The following is a 15,775-nucleotide window of genomic DNA, read 5'->3' as shown; positions in this document are numbered from 1 at the left end:
GAAAATTCTGAAGTTCCCTTTTTTTAGACGTTTCCACGGTCTCTGCAGTATTTATCCTACCCCATTCATTCAAAGGTTGATTTTGGCAACGCAGGTTAAAAAACCTGAAAGAAATAAACAATATGCAAACTACAGATTAGCATCAGTAGTAGACCTACATACTGTTAGCAGTATTAAAAACCGGTCGATGCTTGACATAGCAAATAAAGTGATGGGAAATATTAAAGATCATAGTGTTTTAATGAAAAATGAAAATAAATGAAATGAAAATTACGAAGAAAAGGGTCTTCTATATAGCATTATAGAAAACACCCATTTTAGTTTGTATTCTTTTTAATCAAAGCCACATTTCTGGTGAAATCCATGACTGAGGTCTGGATTACAACTGATAATTGATATATTTGTAATCGGGGATATTGTTTCAGTGTTTCTTTGTACTGTACATACCAGCATGTGTGCAAAAATTCAGAGAAGTAGATATTCACATGCAGCATTAACATTTGGTGGCTTTACATTGTGTAACTAAGAGTCCATCTGGTCAGCCATCTGAAACATCATCACACTCATCCTCTCTACAGTATTAACAATAATATACAGTACACATGTACATGTAAAAGGCCTTGATAGGTAATGAAATGTAGAGGGCCGTTCCAAAATCACATTGTCCTGACAATTGTCGGAGTTGACAAAGGCATTGAGGTGATCAAAGCCACATCTACTGTACATGTGAGGTCTGATCAGGTTGTGTATTATAACGGGTCCCCAGGCTCGGTGATGGGCACTTGAGGCTCCTCCCCACAACTGTCCTCCTTCCCAACCCAGTGGATGCCATGGCCGTTCTCCCTGGGCAGGATGTGTGGCAAATGCTGGCGCTCTAGTGTGGAGAAAGTGGTGAACTGGACTCTCTTTCTCTTGCTGGTGGGCGAGTGGAGAGACTCAGTGTGCATAGGTTTGCTCCTCAGGGAACCTACGCAGCTGACGGGGGAGTCTGTGACAGAGGCCAGACAACTGGGCCTCCTGGAAAGCGAGGCAGTCTTATCAGGCCCTATGTCTATCACAGTGGTTGTAGTGTGAGAGTCTTGCTGGACCGGGCTGCCTGGCACACTCATCACCAGCTCGGCATCTGTACCGAGCCACACCCAATCGTGCCTGTGCCCTGTTGGCTCCTGGTTATGAGAGAGAGGCTTCTTGTGCCTGAACTTAATAACATATGAGATACAGTTTACCAGAAACACCAGGATGGCCAGGCAAAAGACACCCAACAGAGCATACATGCCGATCTCCAAGTCTGTGAGTGGCCTGTTGGCCAATATTTCCTCGCCACCAAATTCTACCTCTTCTGTGTCCTGGTCAGGTATCTCCACCTTGGTGGGGTAGTTGTTGTAGTTTACCAGATTCCCAGGGGCTTTCACAGTGCTTGTAAAGCCAACACTGCTCATATCCTTTGCTATCATATTATCAGAGCCAAATCCTTTGATGCGGCCACTGGGGCTGCTCATTAGGCTCACATTCACCACACTGGTAGGACTGCCTGGGTTTCCATAATTATTGATCTTACCCACTCCTCCGAGGCTTCCGCTGGTTATCAAGGTTCTCTCTGTGGATTTAATGGTGGTTGTGATCTTCTGCATGGCACTCTCCTCTCTGTCTGAGTTTGAGATGCGTGATGGACGATCCTGAGACGGCTTCCTCGGCTTCCTCTCACTGTCCACCTCTTCCCCATCACTCCCATAGTCACTGCCGTTGTCCTTGTTGCTGACAGTGCTGCTGTCGAAGAGGCTGGTGTTGCCGTCCGGCCGCCAACTGTTCACCTGGAACTTGACCTTGAGGCTACCGTTTCCCACAGCCACGGTGCTTTTGCGTTTGGATTTCTGGCAGGCCTCACAGATGGACATTTCGACTTTGACCAGGACTCCCTCGCCCTCTCCCTCAGCCACCACAACAGGAGGGATGCCCTGCACTGACACCACCCCCCGATCTAGAGATGTCACAGTCACACGGTAGTAGGCTGGATCATAAATGTCAAGAGGTGTCTGGTTGCCATCACTGAACTGTACCCAGGCACTGACCAAAGCTTCCTGAGAGAACAGAAAATGTAATTGCACTTAAAATCAAAAAATATTTTTAAAGGACATTTTATAAGATAATGAGTGTTACCTGTTTGGGGCTGTGTAGAACTTCCTGTGTGGTTGTGGTGGCCAAGATGGCCCTGTTGCTTCCTGTACTGAGCTGTAAGGTCATGGAGAGGCTTGTAACCAGCTGGACCCCCAATTCTGTGATGGTCACTTTGTCATCTACAACTTTGATAGTTGTTTTAGCCAATATGGTATCAGACAGCGGGGAAAACACCTGTCAAATAACAACATCAGGTAAAATAAATAAATTAGGTTGCCTCAGACTGTATCTTCTTGTCCGAATCCACTCGATTCATCAGATTCAAAGTAAAACTTTATTCTTTTTAAAGCCTAAATCCAACTTTTGTCTACCCAAATAGGAAATTAAAGCATCATATCCAGGGTCTGACTAGCTGTTGACTATGAAGTTGGACACAGGTTGTCTGGGCAAACTGTAATGCAAGAAGTAGTTCAGTTTTTTACCTGTATGGTGGTGGTACCGACGTCTCGCCCCGACAGCACCTTTCCTCCCTGTAGCCTTGCCACTCGAGGGTCCTCTACCTTCATGAAGTATCGAACCAACCTTGTGACATCCACCTGCCAATCAGGGCCTAGGAAATAGGCCTGAGGATCACGAGGTTCTTGTTGCTCTGCCACAAAACTGGTTATCACTCGCACAAAGGCGTGCTGAAACTGCAGCATGCAGCCCTTCCCCTTCCGGTCCTCCTCCTCACTGTTCCAGCCAGTTCTGGGATACAAGTCCAAAAATTCACGTGCAGTTAACACCTGTCACACAGTAAATACTTTCACTTGCTATTCTCTAATCCCTTAACCCCAACTCTTTGCTTGATTGGATCACACTGAGATATTGCAATACATTATGTAATGGATTCAGACACGTAAATCCTGAGAGATATTATTTGGATTTGTATGGACTAAATAATGCCTCTGGAAATTACTCCCGGAAACCAAACGGGGAGTTTCTATGTTAAATGAATATTTTGTATTTCCCACCTTTTTGAGGTTAGGATGGGTACCCTCCAGCTCTTGATCTGGCTCAGCTCTGTGTCTGACACCTCAATCTGGAGGGGGAGTTGGGGCATCCACACATTCAGTTCCAGCTGAGCACTCAGGTAGCTGTAGGTGAAGTTTACCATCATCTTCACCTTGCCATTCGTTTCTTTGCCATTTACGAAAACATAGTCACACCTGTCTGACACCTGGATAGGAGGAGATAATATTACAGGGAAACAATCCATCAGATGATATCATTTTAATTTCCCTGATAACATTAAAGAGTTTGTATAAGTACGCTTGTGTAAACAATCTATATCAAACCCAGAATGAAATTGTTGTCAGTGTAGGAGACGTTAGTCATCTAACCAATGACAAAAAATAATCAAATATTCTCATAAAAGTCACTATTTTAACAAAAGGCTATTCTTACAACAACAAATGGGCTTGCAGCACTTTTGCACTGCATGTGTTACCACAGTAATGTCAGCTGGCTATAATAAACTACTGCGATGATCACCAGTCCGAAGCGTTAGGAAGAAGCAGCATTGCAATTTTATGTTAATGAAAATATCATGTGGTGCAGCGCAGAACATCATTCCTTCACAGCCAAGTGCATTCATTACAGTATGATTTCAAAGGTGACCTTTGCAAGTTTGGGCAACTACTCAAAGATCTCATGAAATTCAGTTACTAGCTGGTGGAGCTGCACACGGGAGTGGATGGACTGACAGATAGCCTAAAAAGGAGTACAAATGGGAAATGGATTCCTGCTCTTGTTTGTGTGAACCCAGTATTTAGGTGGGTGATAAACTGCCACAGCTACACGCTATTTTTTAGAGGATCTTGTGTCATCATTGCATCTGAGCGTGAGTCATCCTACACTCATGACCGGAGCTGAAGCTCTAGAACGACTACATCACTGTGTCATATTTGCTGATAACTTGGGCCCTGTTCACATCTACCATTGAAAGGTTTGGTAAGTGATCCGATCCCAAGTAGACAACTCTACTGTAAGTACGCATTGAGGACATATTGAGAGTGGATCTGCTCAGACCACGGCATGGGCTGAATATGGCCACATTCTTTTAGCAGTGTGTGCATAAATGCATGCTGGGACCATAAACTTCCAAGCTTCCAGAACCAAAAAGCCAATACAGAAGTGCCTTAAAGTGCAATACCACTGAGGGCACCAAAAACATCTGGCTCCACAGACTCCCATTCAGCTTCTCTCATGAAATACAAAGTCAAAATTTTCTCCACAAGTCCTTATGGTGTCATTAGCTAAAGTCACTCCTTCTGATTAATGTTCTAGTAGTCCTTCTGAAAATATTCTGATAATCATTAGCGGTATGTTTGGGGCTGTGTCTGGTTTCACTGAGATGCCTCGTGTGCATTCAGGTTTCAGGTATATATAGGTCCATGGGTTCTCAGTCAGATCGAGTCAGATCCTCTGCTCATTTCTCCCCAGTTCATCCAAATATGGTCACTTCTGCCTCCAAAAAGCCAAGATGGCGATGGCCAAAATCGTCCACCACTGTCATCATTTTAAAATGTAAAACAGCATGAAGAAGCCAGATGTTTTGACATCTACGCATGGAAGCTCATTGCTGTCTACCACCAGTTAAAAAAAAAAAAAAAAAAAAAAGCATTTGTTTTTTCAAAACAGAAATTATATATTTGTTTATTTGCTAATGGAACTGGAGAAACATGTGGCGATGCATCCTAATGACAGGTGTGAACTGACATACTCAAAGCTCTTCACTTGTGATCGGATCACCCAAGACCTTTGTTGAAGCCAGATGTAAACAGGACCTGAGATGGAATGACATCTTCTCTACAAACAATCCTTTGCTTGATTGTACATTTAAACAGCAGATTCAAAATATGTGAAACTGAAGCCCCCTGATTAGTTCTCAAAGAAAAGTTCAAATGCAAGCTTGAAACAATAAAAAAGAGCTGATTTATTTTCAGTGAAGTCGTGTCTAGTTCTCGTTTTAATTCGATGTGGAGGCAGTCAATCAGTGATCCATAATCTAAGACAATTTGCTCATTTGTTCTTCTTTAGAGGCACCTTCCAAGAGCTCCATTGAACTTAACAAGGGCCTTGTTCAAATAATACTCTGAAGCATCAGTTGGAAGGGAATGCCATTTTAATGTGCCATCCGCCCACTCATCCCAGTCACAATCTCATTCTGTGTCCAAGAATATGCCTGTGTTTTTGGTGTCAGAAAAGATATTTATGTGAAATGGGATTTGACTTTAATCACTGGGTACGGTATTAGAAACAGGCAGAAATAAAAAAAATTAAAAAAAATTAAAATGCTGCAATGTGCGCTTCACCCACACAACTGTGACTTTCATTTTTTTGTGCAAATAAAAAAATGTAATAATTATGCATACTCATTAAATAAGAATTTTAATGGGTATAGCAGACCGAATCGGTTGCAAAGGGACGAATTAAGTTCAAGTGTTAAACTGTGTTCAGGCCTGATATAAATGAGTTAGTTCAATTGCTGTATCGCACCATAAAACGACTGGATTCATCAACTAAGTAAACATTTATGTTTGAAATGCTAAAGTGCCAGTGCTTCAATCCTGAAGTGATTAAGAGAGTGTCTCTGCACATTTTAAGTTTCCTCATTATTCCTGGACAGTTTAACAACCTTTCCGCCACTGCAGATCAAACTTTGTTTCGCTTTTCTTTTGTCACATGAGCTCTACATCCTAAATAAATCCTTCCCCGTCTATCACTGGCAGATTTTATACTCTTCAGGCACACCAGAAGAGAAAAGATATTTGTCAAGCTGTTAGACTAAGAAGATTAAAGGGAATATTAGTGAGTGACGCTGCTATCTGGTCAGCAAATAGCTACAGTAAGCTTAGAACAACAGCAGAGACGGCTACATTACAGGGTTGAACAGAGTGATTTAGTCTACATTCGCCCTTTTGACATCCTCATGTAATCCTGCTTTTCTTATAACTGGCACCCATCTGCGCCTAATACAAGTAAACTTACTGTTTATCCCTTATTTCAAATCTCCTCATGCAGCAAAAATCTAAATAAAATACCGCATTTATTTATTAGCCAAGACATCTGTTGTTTGTTATAACCACTTTGGGCAATATTTGGCATGCAAAAAAATGCATTTGGAGCGCTGGAGTCTATTGCATGTCTTAATTCTTTGTTTATCGTTGAGTATATTCACAGCCTTTGACCTCAGGGTCCAGGGTTTGACTTTCAGTTTCATCTAGTAAACAAAGCTGGCTTTTGGCAGTCAGCTGTGCTCAGGTCCACGGGATAAAGGCAACGATTCGCGGGATAAAGGGGACAGGCTGCGGGATGAGGCACAGACGTAAACTGTGAGGTCACGTGTAGTAAGCAATTTAGGACACTGGCTGTTTACTGTCAGGGAGATTGATAGGCGGTGTTGTTGGAGCCTAGCTAATAGTTTGTTTTACCATGTGGAAGAGACACAAAGCAGGAGTGACTTTGGTACCACTTATTTGTCCGTGGCTGTTGTTCCAGTTACACATGAAACCACTCTTGCCCCTGTGGAGCAGTTTCTAACAACCACTACAAATTGCTCTCTTTCCCTGAGCATCAGGACAGCCAGAGAAGATACAAACAACTCACACTCTTTAATGGAAAAATGTATAACTAGCGAACAATTTTACAAAATGCTGCTGCAACAGAGTGATAGAGTGATTAAGATTCTGAAACAAATTTGAAGCAATTTCCATCCCTCTTGACTTGTCGTATTCCCTTTTATGAAAGAATCTTAAAATTGTACTTGGAATGAGTGACGCCAAACAAATTAGAAATGATGAATCAGAGGGATGGTGTGCAGTATGTGGAGATATATAAAAGAAGGAAGAGGAAGTTCTACCTTGAGAACATCTTCATCAGTGGTGCTACAGTCTGTGTAGTCAGATACGTCTGTGACGACTCCATCCTCCTCCACAGCTACCGTCCTCACAGGCAAAACCACCTTCTTTCCAGTCAGCACAGCTGTGTTCAGGATCTCTGTGTCCTGCAGAGAGAGGGGAAAATGTGCTGCAGTCATAACACAAAATTAACAAAACCCATTCAACAATTCCTGATGGTTTACATTTTGTTTTGCAACTGTCCGACAGCTAAAAGGGTTTGTAATAGGAGTGACACGGGGTGCGAGTAAAGACGGGAGGTAGAAGACATGTGTGACGAATTGTGACTGACTAACTCAGCAGTCCGTGAGGTAAGAAGGCCAGTCCCCCTTTTGGAAGCCAGGAGGGGAAGCAGAGTCAAGGCTGGGTGATGGCCAGGTCACTTAAGGGAGAGCTAATCTTGGTTTTCTCTGCACAAGCGTGCCCCTCAGAGGGATGCTATATCAGTTCAAACATGGCCAAATAACTACAAACATGGACTAAAAATGATCTCTACACATATACGGTAAAACCTGTTCTTTAATGTATAGTGTATTGTTGAATAAGGCAGCTGTGGCAGGGGAGAGTAAGAAGTTTTCTTATAATAGCATGGTTGGCACTTTGATCTCTGGCTCCCTCTCCACAAGTCAGAAGTGCCTTGTTTGGTGGGTGGTGTGGAAGATTTTTTTTGTACTCAGCATATATTTCCATTCAAGTTGTTGATTAAATCTTCATTTTTGAATATTAAGATTTAATATGAGTATTGATTTGTTTAACATCAGAGTATACAGTGCCACCGAGCAGCATCTGATGGGGGATGTGTTTGATTAAGAAGACTGCTGTGGCAGTGGACCCAAGCCATTCTGGTCCTGGTAGTGGAGAGACTGCATTAGGAATACAGGCTAATTAACATTACATAAATGATAAGGTGTTTTGTTAAAAGGAATGTATATGAATACCACTATTAGTAGTAAAGTGGTCATCTCTCTGTCTAATATGCGTTAATTTGCACAGGCATGCATTTGTATGCATGCTTGGATAATCAAAGCGGGAAGCAGATGGATATGCGTTGTCCTCTATAAAAAACATGCTGTTTTAATTGAAGTTGAAATAACAGAATATCATATGTATGAATTAGTGTGAGAGCAGTGTAGCGCAGCTCGGTTGAGTTGTGTGAATGATCACTTAAATCAAATTTAAAGAGACACTTGGCCACTGTCAGGATGAAAATGAAGCAGATGGATATGTGTCCCTCCACTGTAAAACTGGTTAAATGAAGCTGAAATATCTAAACGTCTTTTTTCCCCCAATTAAAAACACTGATCTGAAGGTTATGTCAGAGAGGCTTTTGCCATTACATAGAAGTATTGAGCAGCAGCACAAGCTGGAGTTTGTGGAGAAAGGTTAAGAGTGATCCGTCAGTGCTAATGTCCCTTTGCACCAACCATCAAATCTCCTCGTTTGGCCCTCGGCCTGAGGTCGGCTTCTAATCCACAGGAGAGATGAACCATGTCAAATTCACAAATCAGGATACTGTAGCATATCCTCATAACTTTAAGCACTCCAGCACCAGTGATGGAAATGCAGCAGATAGCCTGTGAAATATTAGAAAGCTACTGCCTAAAAGTAAAATTATAACAAATATGAACTTTTAGATCTATTTCTATGTTTATGTTGCCCCTCCAAACAATGTTTTAGTCAGAGGTTAGTGACCAAGGTTATAAATACCTCATTATGATTCAAAGTGCTATAATGTTCCGTATTTAGTAGTGCAGATTATATCACTGAGTAATTATAGAGGTAGCATGATAAAGAGGCCGGCGGCACCAAAATAGAAGCGCATGAAGCAGCTGTAAGGAGGAGAGGATGACCACATATTTCATGCCACAACAGAACAGAGCAGAACAACACAGAATAGAGACATCAGCTAGCTGACAGTCAACAACACAAGGTCACTCTGCTGAAAATAGAATCCATTTACTAAACAATCCAAAGCATATCCAACCGTCTAAGTATGCAAACCAGACAGGAATGGATCAGAGCAAAGTGCATTTTATGATATTTTCATGCACTAACGCTCAAAGGATGTAGTCCAACTGTTTGCGTTATTGGAGACGCTGCTGTCAGTAACATTTGTATAGTGATTAGGTGTGACATGAGAGCTGTCAGCTAACTCACCATTATGAGAGGAGCCAGGCCGACAAAGTCTCTCTGAGTGGTATAGATCCTCATGGCTCCTTCGGTCTTGGTTACATTTTTAGATGAGGAGGGTATCTCCAGCTTCCATATGATCACCTGACTGTCGAGCGGACTGCTCAGCTCCTCAACCTCAAAATCCATCTGAAGTATCTCCAGCAGACTGCTTTCGAGCCTGCAAGAGAAGCAAAGAGCTGGATTAATTAGACAGATAAAGTATGCAAACAAACTTACCTGCCTACATTTCTAATGCAACAAATCATGTGCAAAAATGATTGATAAAATTGTAAGACAAAACAGATTCCAAATACAGTGCTGCTGCTTCCCAATGTCTCATTTAAATGCTGGATCAAGCAGTAACATTTTGTGTTTTGACTGGTTGGAAAGGATTTTTCAACATCTTCATTATGTACATTTGCATCAGAAAGAAAAATCACTACACAAAAGTTGCTGACGCTTAATATAGTCATTTCATCGTTGGACTCTTCACTTCTCTTCCCCCACACTAAGTTTCCGTAGAGACAATTACATCTGAGGTGCAGTGATTATTTAGTAGTGTATTTAACCCATGGCTCAGTGCTCACAGTGCAGGACTACTTAGTGTAGCCCAAAGGTTGTGGTTACTGGAGACCAAAAAGTGTGATGTAAAAACATTGCAGTAGGATGTTTGATATTTAACTTGATAAATATCATTAAGAGAACAGCCACACTAGCAGCTCCGTGCAGCTGTACCAAGAAAGAATGCATGCGGCTTTGATAAAGTATTAATGGGAACATTTGTACATGCTAAAACAGTAATGGTGCACTCTTTTCAAATCATATCCGATTTCAAAAACGTGTCAGATCACAGACAATAATAACACACACCAGGCCATTCAGACAAGTAACAGGGCCACACACTCGCAGTTTCATAGGCTACTTCACGATTTCCGAAGTGGCGATTCTAAGGGACTTAAGATCCCACAGAAACTCGCGAGATCAAACGTGACTTCGAAGCAAAAACAAAGATGGAGGCGGTCCGTCGACGTAAATTGTTTAACCAGCTGTGTTTTGCGCCACAAACCTAACCGGATGCACTGCGAATGAAGTCATGACTGAGTAAACGGAATTAGGGAAGTTTATCCGTTTTGCAGAACAAGATGGTGGTAAGTTATAAAATGTTACTACTACTTTCAAACGGGGCTAGTTGAAGCTACTGCTAAGGCTAGTGTTGGTTAGAGATATAATTCCAGTAGACAAGACATCTCTAATATATGGACTGGGTATTATTTTAATTTCTACTATCAAACTTTGAATCTACAATTGGTTGAGTTTTAGGAAGTTTTTGTGACAGTTCTTGTTCAGGTTGATATTGGAGTTTTGCTGATATCCTGCTATAAATTCATACTAATATGTTGTGAATTGTGCCCATGGATAAAAAAAAAAAAAAAAAAAAAAAAAAGTGAAGACATTTTTAGAAGAGGGATGTGATTCCAGTAGTTGTGACAATATACAGTCCCCCTCCTTTTTTTGGAGAGGCCTTTGCCTCTCAAGGCATCCTCGCAAACTCAACTAAGAAAGTACAGAGCAGAATTTCTCTTTGCTGGCTCGACACTGAAGTTGCCGGTAGCGTTGGATGTGCGTAGAGAAGAAGGTGGTCAGAGGACAGTTGCGTCCTGCATACATAACAAAGTGTAAGCCTCTGTAACTTATAATGGCCTCTCGGTGATGCCAGATAGAACAGAGTGTCCCAACCATGGATTCAATTTTCTCCTGCGGCCCAAGTTAGTGTCCTGGGTTTTTATTTCTTGGCTCCGTATTGAACTACAGAAAAGATATATTGGCAAACAAAAACACAATAAGCATGACCACATGAGCATTATCAGACTTGCTGCTGCATCTTTGTGTGCATGTTATAAATCTGTGTCAGAGCTGTGCAGACACACAGTAAGTCCTCTTTACTGCATGATAATGAGATCCAAGAGACTTCATGCTCGCTGCCTTCCCACACTATAGCAACAACAATTGGAGGAAGTGTAAATTTTGCTAAGCCTCCATTAATTTTCAAACTCAATAACAAAGCATGCAAAAGGCCTTTTTTCTGTATCCTCCTCTTGCATGAGCCTCCATTACATCTGCCCTTATTAAGGGCATGACAGAGATTTACTATAATTTAATAATTTTAGCATATTGCTCAGAGACCTGAGATTAAAAGATGATAATTGCATTTTGGTCAAGTATCAAAACAGGATAAACTTGACTTTCATAAGCATGCTTATATCCCCTAAAGTCTGCATTAACACAGATATCCATAAGATAGGGGATGTTGTCATGCTACTTACGCCCACTGTCATTCTTATGAAGCTTGCAGGGGATTGATGCTTGTACAACTTGTTTACAGCCGGCAGTCTGTCTGTGAGTAGCACCGCTTTAATATTAAGATCCAAACCAAACTGCATCAACAAAGGATAAAAAAAAAACACACAAAAAAAACACTTAAATTTACAAATACTTTTAGTACTCGCTAAAGCCAGGAAGGCAAAAGGCAGAGATCCCCACAGTGGCATGACAGTAGACACTCTCCGCAGGGGTCCTGTGAGATTCATGACATTTTAGAGAGGATTAGACAAAATTACTGGGTGGAAAAATATGTTAACCCATAAAGAAGTTGTAATAAACAATGTCATAATCCACAATAAATGGGGAAAACAAATTAATGAGGTCAAATAAATAACAATACAGATAAATTAAATTTTCTGTCTCTGTTTGAAGCAAAGTCTCTTGTGGTCTATAACCTGACAAGTCTCTCTTAAACAAGTCCACGTTCAGATTCAGGATCTATAAAATTATCCTTTATCCTGGAGTAAAATAACATTATTTTTGTAATTGTTGAAATAAATCCGGTGAAAGGATGTTATTCTTTTTTATACTTGTATTAGTTACAGGGGGAGCAGTAGTAGTGTGGGGTAGAGATCAATACATCAAAGAGGCCACACGACAACTGGATAATCGTGAGTATTATGAACCTCTACAGTCTAACCCAATAGAACAAAATCCGATGGAACTTGAAGAAATGCTCTTAAAGGCAAAATATTAAGATTGGATTTCACAAAAAGAACAAGAATACCTGCTTTTTATGTTTCCCAAAATACATAAGAACTTAGAAAATCCACCAGGGGGACCAATAATAAGTGGGAATAAGTCAGTCACAGAACCAGCATTAAAATAGTTATGTAGCATCAAGGTTTGTGATCTTCCTGCATTTATTCATAACAGCATACAAGTGCAAAACAAAATTAAAGACATAAAGAATATTGGATCAACATCGTTTTTAGTGATCATGGATGTAGAATCACTTTATACTAGCATTGATCATAAGGAGGGACTAGAGGCTTTATCCCATTTCTTGGAAACGACACAACCAGAACAGAGGCCCCCTGCTGCCTTTATCTTGCAACTTGCAGAATGGGCTTTGAATAATAATGCCTTCCTGTTTCAGAATAAATTTAATAAACAGAAAAAAGGTACAGCAATGGGAGCATGTTTTGCACCTAATTATTCCAATCTGTTTATGGGAAGAATGATTTGTGTATTCGGGCATAAATACATATCTAGATAAGATTATATGGTGAGGCAGATACATAGATGAAATTCTTCTACTGTGGTCTGGGTCAGAGCGAGAACTTCTTCAGTTCCACTCAGATTTAAACAACACTAATAGCAACTTAAAGCTTGGTCTAGAGTTTTCTTTAACAGAAATTCATTTTCTTGATCTAAAGATTTCTAATGATGACAATGGCATCCTACATACTTTCATATTCAGAAAACCAAAAGACCACAAAACCATTCTTGGAGCAGACAGTTTCCATCCACGGTGAGTGATAGACAACATACCTTTCGGTCAATTCCAGAGACATAAACGTATCTGTGACTCAGAGGAAGACTTTGAAAGAAATGCTCAAGATATGCACAAAAGGTTTGAGAATAGAGGATATAAACTTAAAACTATATCAACAGCTTATAATAAAGCAAAATGTCTCAGCAGAGAAGTTACTGGACCACAAGCAAAAGCAACCGCAGTGAAGTCAAGTGTACTTTATAACACAATACATCAGTGAAGCAAACAGAAATTAAACAGATTATCACAAGAAACTGGGACATATTGAAAAGCGACAGTTTCCTAAAAGAAACACTTCCAGATACCCCCACCATCTTCTTCAGAGTAGCCCCAAAGCTGAATGACAAACTTAAACCTCTACAACAGAAAACTTGGTTGACCACAAGAACAGGTAACCACAAGTGTGGAAATTGTAATCATTTATAAACTGCAATACATCTTGTGTTGTTTACAGACTTGAGTGTCCATGTGTTTGTTTCTACATCGGAAGAAGGAAACGTAAACTGAAAGCCAGACTGGCTGAACATAAACCTGCTGTTAGAACTGGTAACCCACAATACCCAAAGGCTTTACATTACAAAGAGGCTGGGCACAGACACTAATTCATTGAGGAGATCTGGTATCGAGCATGTAGAAAAGTCAGTGAGGGGCGGCAACAGGTTAAAAAGTGTCTTACAAAGAGAATCATTTTGGTTCTACACATTAAATATCCCGGTTTGAATGGAGAACTTGATTTGTCTCCATTTCTGTAACTGTGCCTTTGTGTATTGTTTTTTTTCTCTCTCTCTCTCTTGGAAAAGAGACTTTCCACATAATGTTTAAATGTATGTTAAACTTTTAAGAGATTTTAAGATTTTGATTAATATCTGCATTTGTTTTGTAGTCCGGACATTATGTTTCCTATCATGTGTTTTTACCTGCTCCCATGAACCGGGTGACAGTTCATTGATCCATACTGGCCATGTGACCACTGACCAACACATATAAGGAACAGCCTAAAGGCACCTTATTTGTACCTGCCATGCTGAAGGCCTTAGAGGCTGAATGAGTTTTTACTATGATTGAATACCCACGACTGATTAAAGACTTTTTAATTAATCACCCTCTTGAGTTTTCAACTCTACTTTTATTAGTATTTATTTTTATCCGATGAAAGTTGGCTGCTCTTTTCCAGCTCTGCCAACCAGTCACACACAGATTAGAGGTTTACTTTTACAAGTATTTCATGTCACTGTTCTAATGGCACAAATAATCTTAGTGTTTGGATTAAATCTCAATATATCAGTTTTCTTTTGTTCACTGGCAATCTTGAATTGGAAAAAAGAATTATAATTAAGTGCTCAACAACATGAATAGTATTACCCTGAATATATCGCATGTTGCGTGCTCAGCTCACGTAGATGACTTATTACACTGCTCGTGACATGGCCATGCTGGTGTATTGGTCCACAGCTTCCCCTCAAAGTGAAATATCTCAACGTTTATAGGTTAGGATTTCAATGATAATTTTTAGAGAGACTTGTGTTCATGCTCCCCAGAGAATGAATCGTATTGACTGTAGTGAGCTCCTGACTTTTCATTAAGCGCCACCAAGAGGTTGACATCTGTGCTGTCCATGAGCAAAATGTCTCCACAGTCATTGGATGAAATTTGGGGCAGACATTCATATCAGGAAATTTAGATCAGGATTCAATTCCCTTAGGATGCATTGTAATAGCACTGGTGATCCTTTATCTTTTTTTATCTAGTGCCCTCATCTGATCCACATTTCAGTTTGTCCCATACTTTGATTTATAACCAAATACTCTACATATAAATAATGACATTATCAGCCTCAGCTGACCTACTTTGTGTTTATTGTATATCAGTAAATGTTTGCATGCCAACAAGCTAAAAGGGAAAAAATTAGGAAGCAATTTTATAAAACAGATGGCTTGAAAGAATGTGGAATAGACTTTCTACCCTGTGTTGTCTGTTCCCTTTTTTAAAACAGGTGCCTTATAATCTCAGGAGGCTTGGGCCTTACTTATTGGATTTAACTCCTAATTGAAGTCAACTCATCCCCGTTCAATGAAATAAAGCTGCACCCGGCTGAACTTGTAAGGACATGTGAGATAGGTTGGTTGTCAGGGAAAGGTTGTAGTCCCGTTTAATGAGATTAAGAAGAAAGTCAAGAACTTCTAAGGAGCCCAGAGAGCTGAGTTTGATCAAACAAACCTACAGTTGTCCAGTAAATAGTTTTAGTGTGATGCTTGAAATTGGCTCCTGATGGTCAGCCTCTAACTCCTAAGTTCAAATAAGCTTAATTGCATGGTAAGCATGAATGGACGTGCACAGCTGGTAAATGTTTCGAAAATATTATAGTGTAGAGGAGAAATGGACAATAAAGTTTAAAAAAAAAAAATAGCAACACCTGTATACAAGTGTCAGATTTACAAGAGCATCAGTTTACATCGTAACCTGAGATGTCCTGCCAGAATGCAATAATCCGGTGCCCATGTGCGAATGGTTTTGTGTTTTGCTGTTTGGGTGCAGAAACAAATACTGATATGGTTTGCAGGACACAAGATGCAACAGTGCCACATTTAACAGGTAGAGACACAGGCAGTCAATAATCCCCTGAAATCCCCTTTTGACCTTTGGAGTGTAAATATATATAAAAGTGATA

At 40.4% G+C, this 15,775-nt stretch overlaps 1 protein-coding gene across 1 annotated transcript in view; it reads right to left on the bottom strand.

The window, feature by feature from the left end:
- Positions 1-227: 227 nt before the first annotated feature.
- The window catches only part of LOC138625658 (transmembrane protein 132D), a 31,920-nt gene continuing 16,372 nt past the window's right edge, over positions 228-15,775 (bottom strand). Inside the window, exons 4-9 of the mRNA XM_069706739.1 lie at positions 9,213-9,405; positions 7,019-7,162; positions 3,129-3,334; positions 2,598-2,862; positions 2,158-2,349; positions 228-2,078 (exon numbers count right to left, since the gene is read on the bottom strand). Of these exons, the coding sequence (XP_069562840.1) occupies positions 750-2,078; positions 2,158-2,349; positions 2,598-2,862; positions 3,129-3,334; positions 7,019-7,162; positions 9,213-9,405 (2,329 nt within the window). The 3' untranslated portion in view covers positions 228-749. The remainder of the gene's footprint in view (positions 2,079-2,157; positions 2,350-2,597; positions 2,863-3,128; positions 3,335-7,018; positions 7,163-9,212; positions 9,406-15,775) is intronic.

The sequence above is a fragment of the Brachyistius frenatus genome, unplaced genomic scaffold (genome assembly GCF_029030835.1).
Source record: "Brachyistius frenatus isolate BFR_SWC_R1_liver_20210118 unplaced genomic scaffold, ASM2903083v1 Contig_64, whole genome shotgun sequence".
NCBI classification, from domain to species: domain Eukaryota; kingdom Metazoa; phylum Chordata; class Actinopteri; family Embiotocidae; genus Brachyistius; species Brachyistius frenatus.
This window is presented reverse-complemented; position numbering and strand designations above follow the sequence as displayed.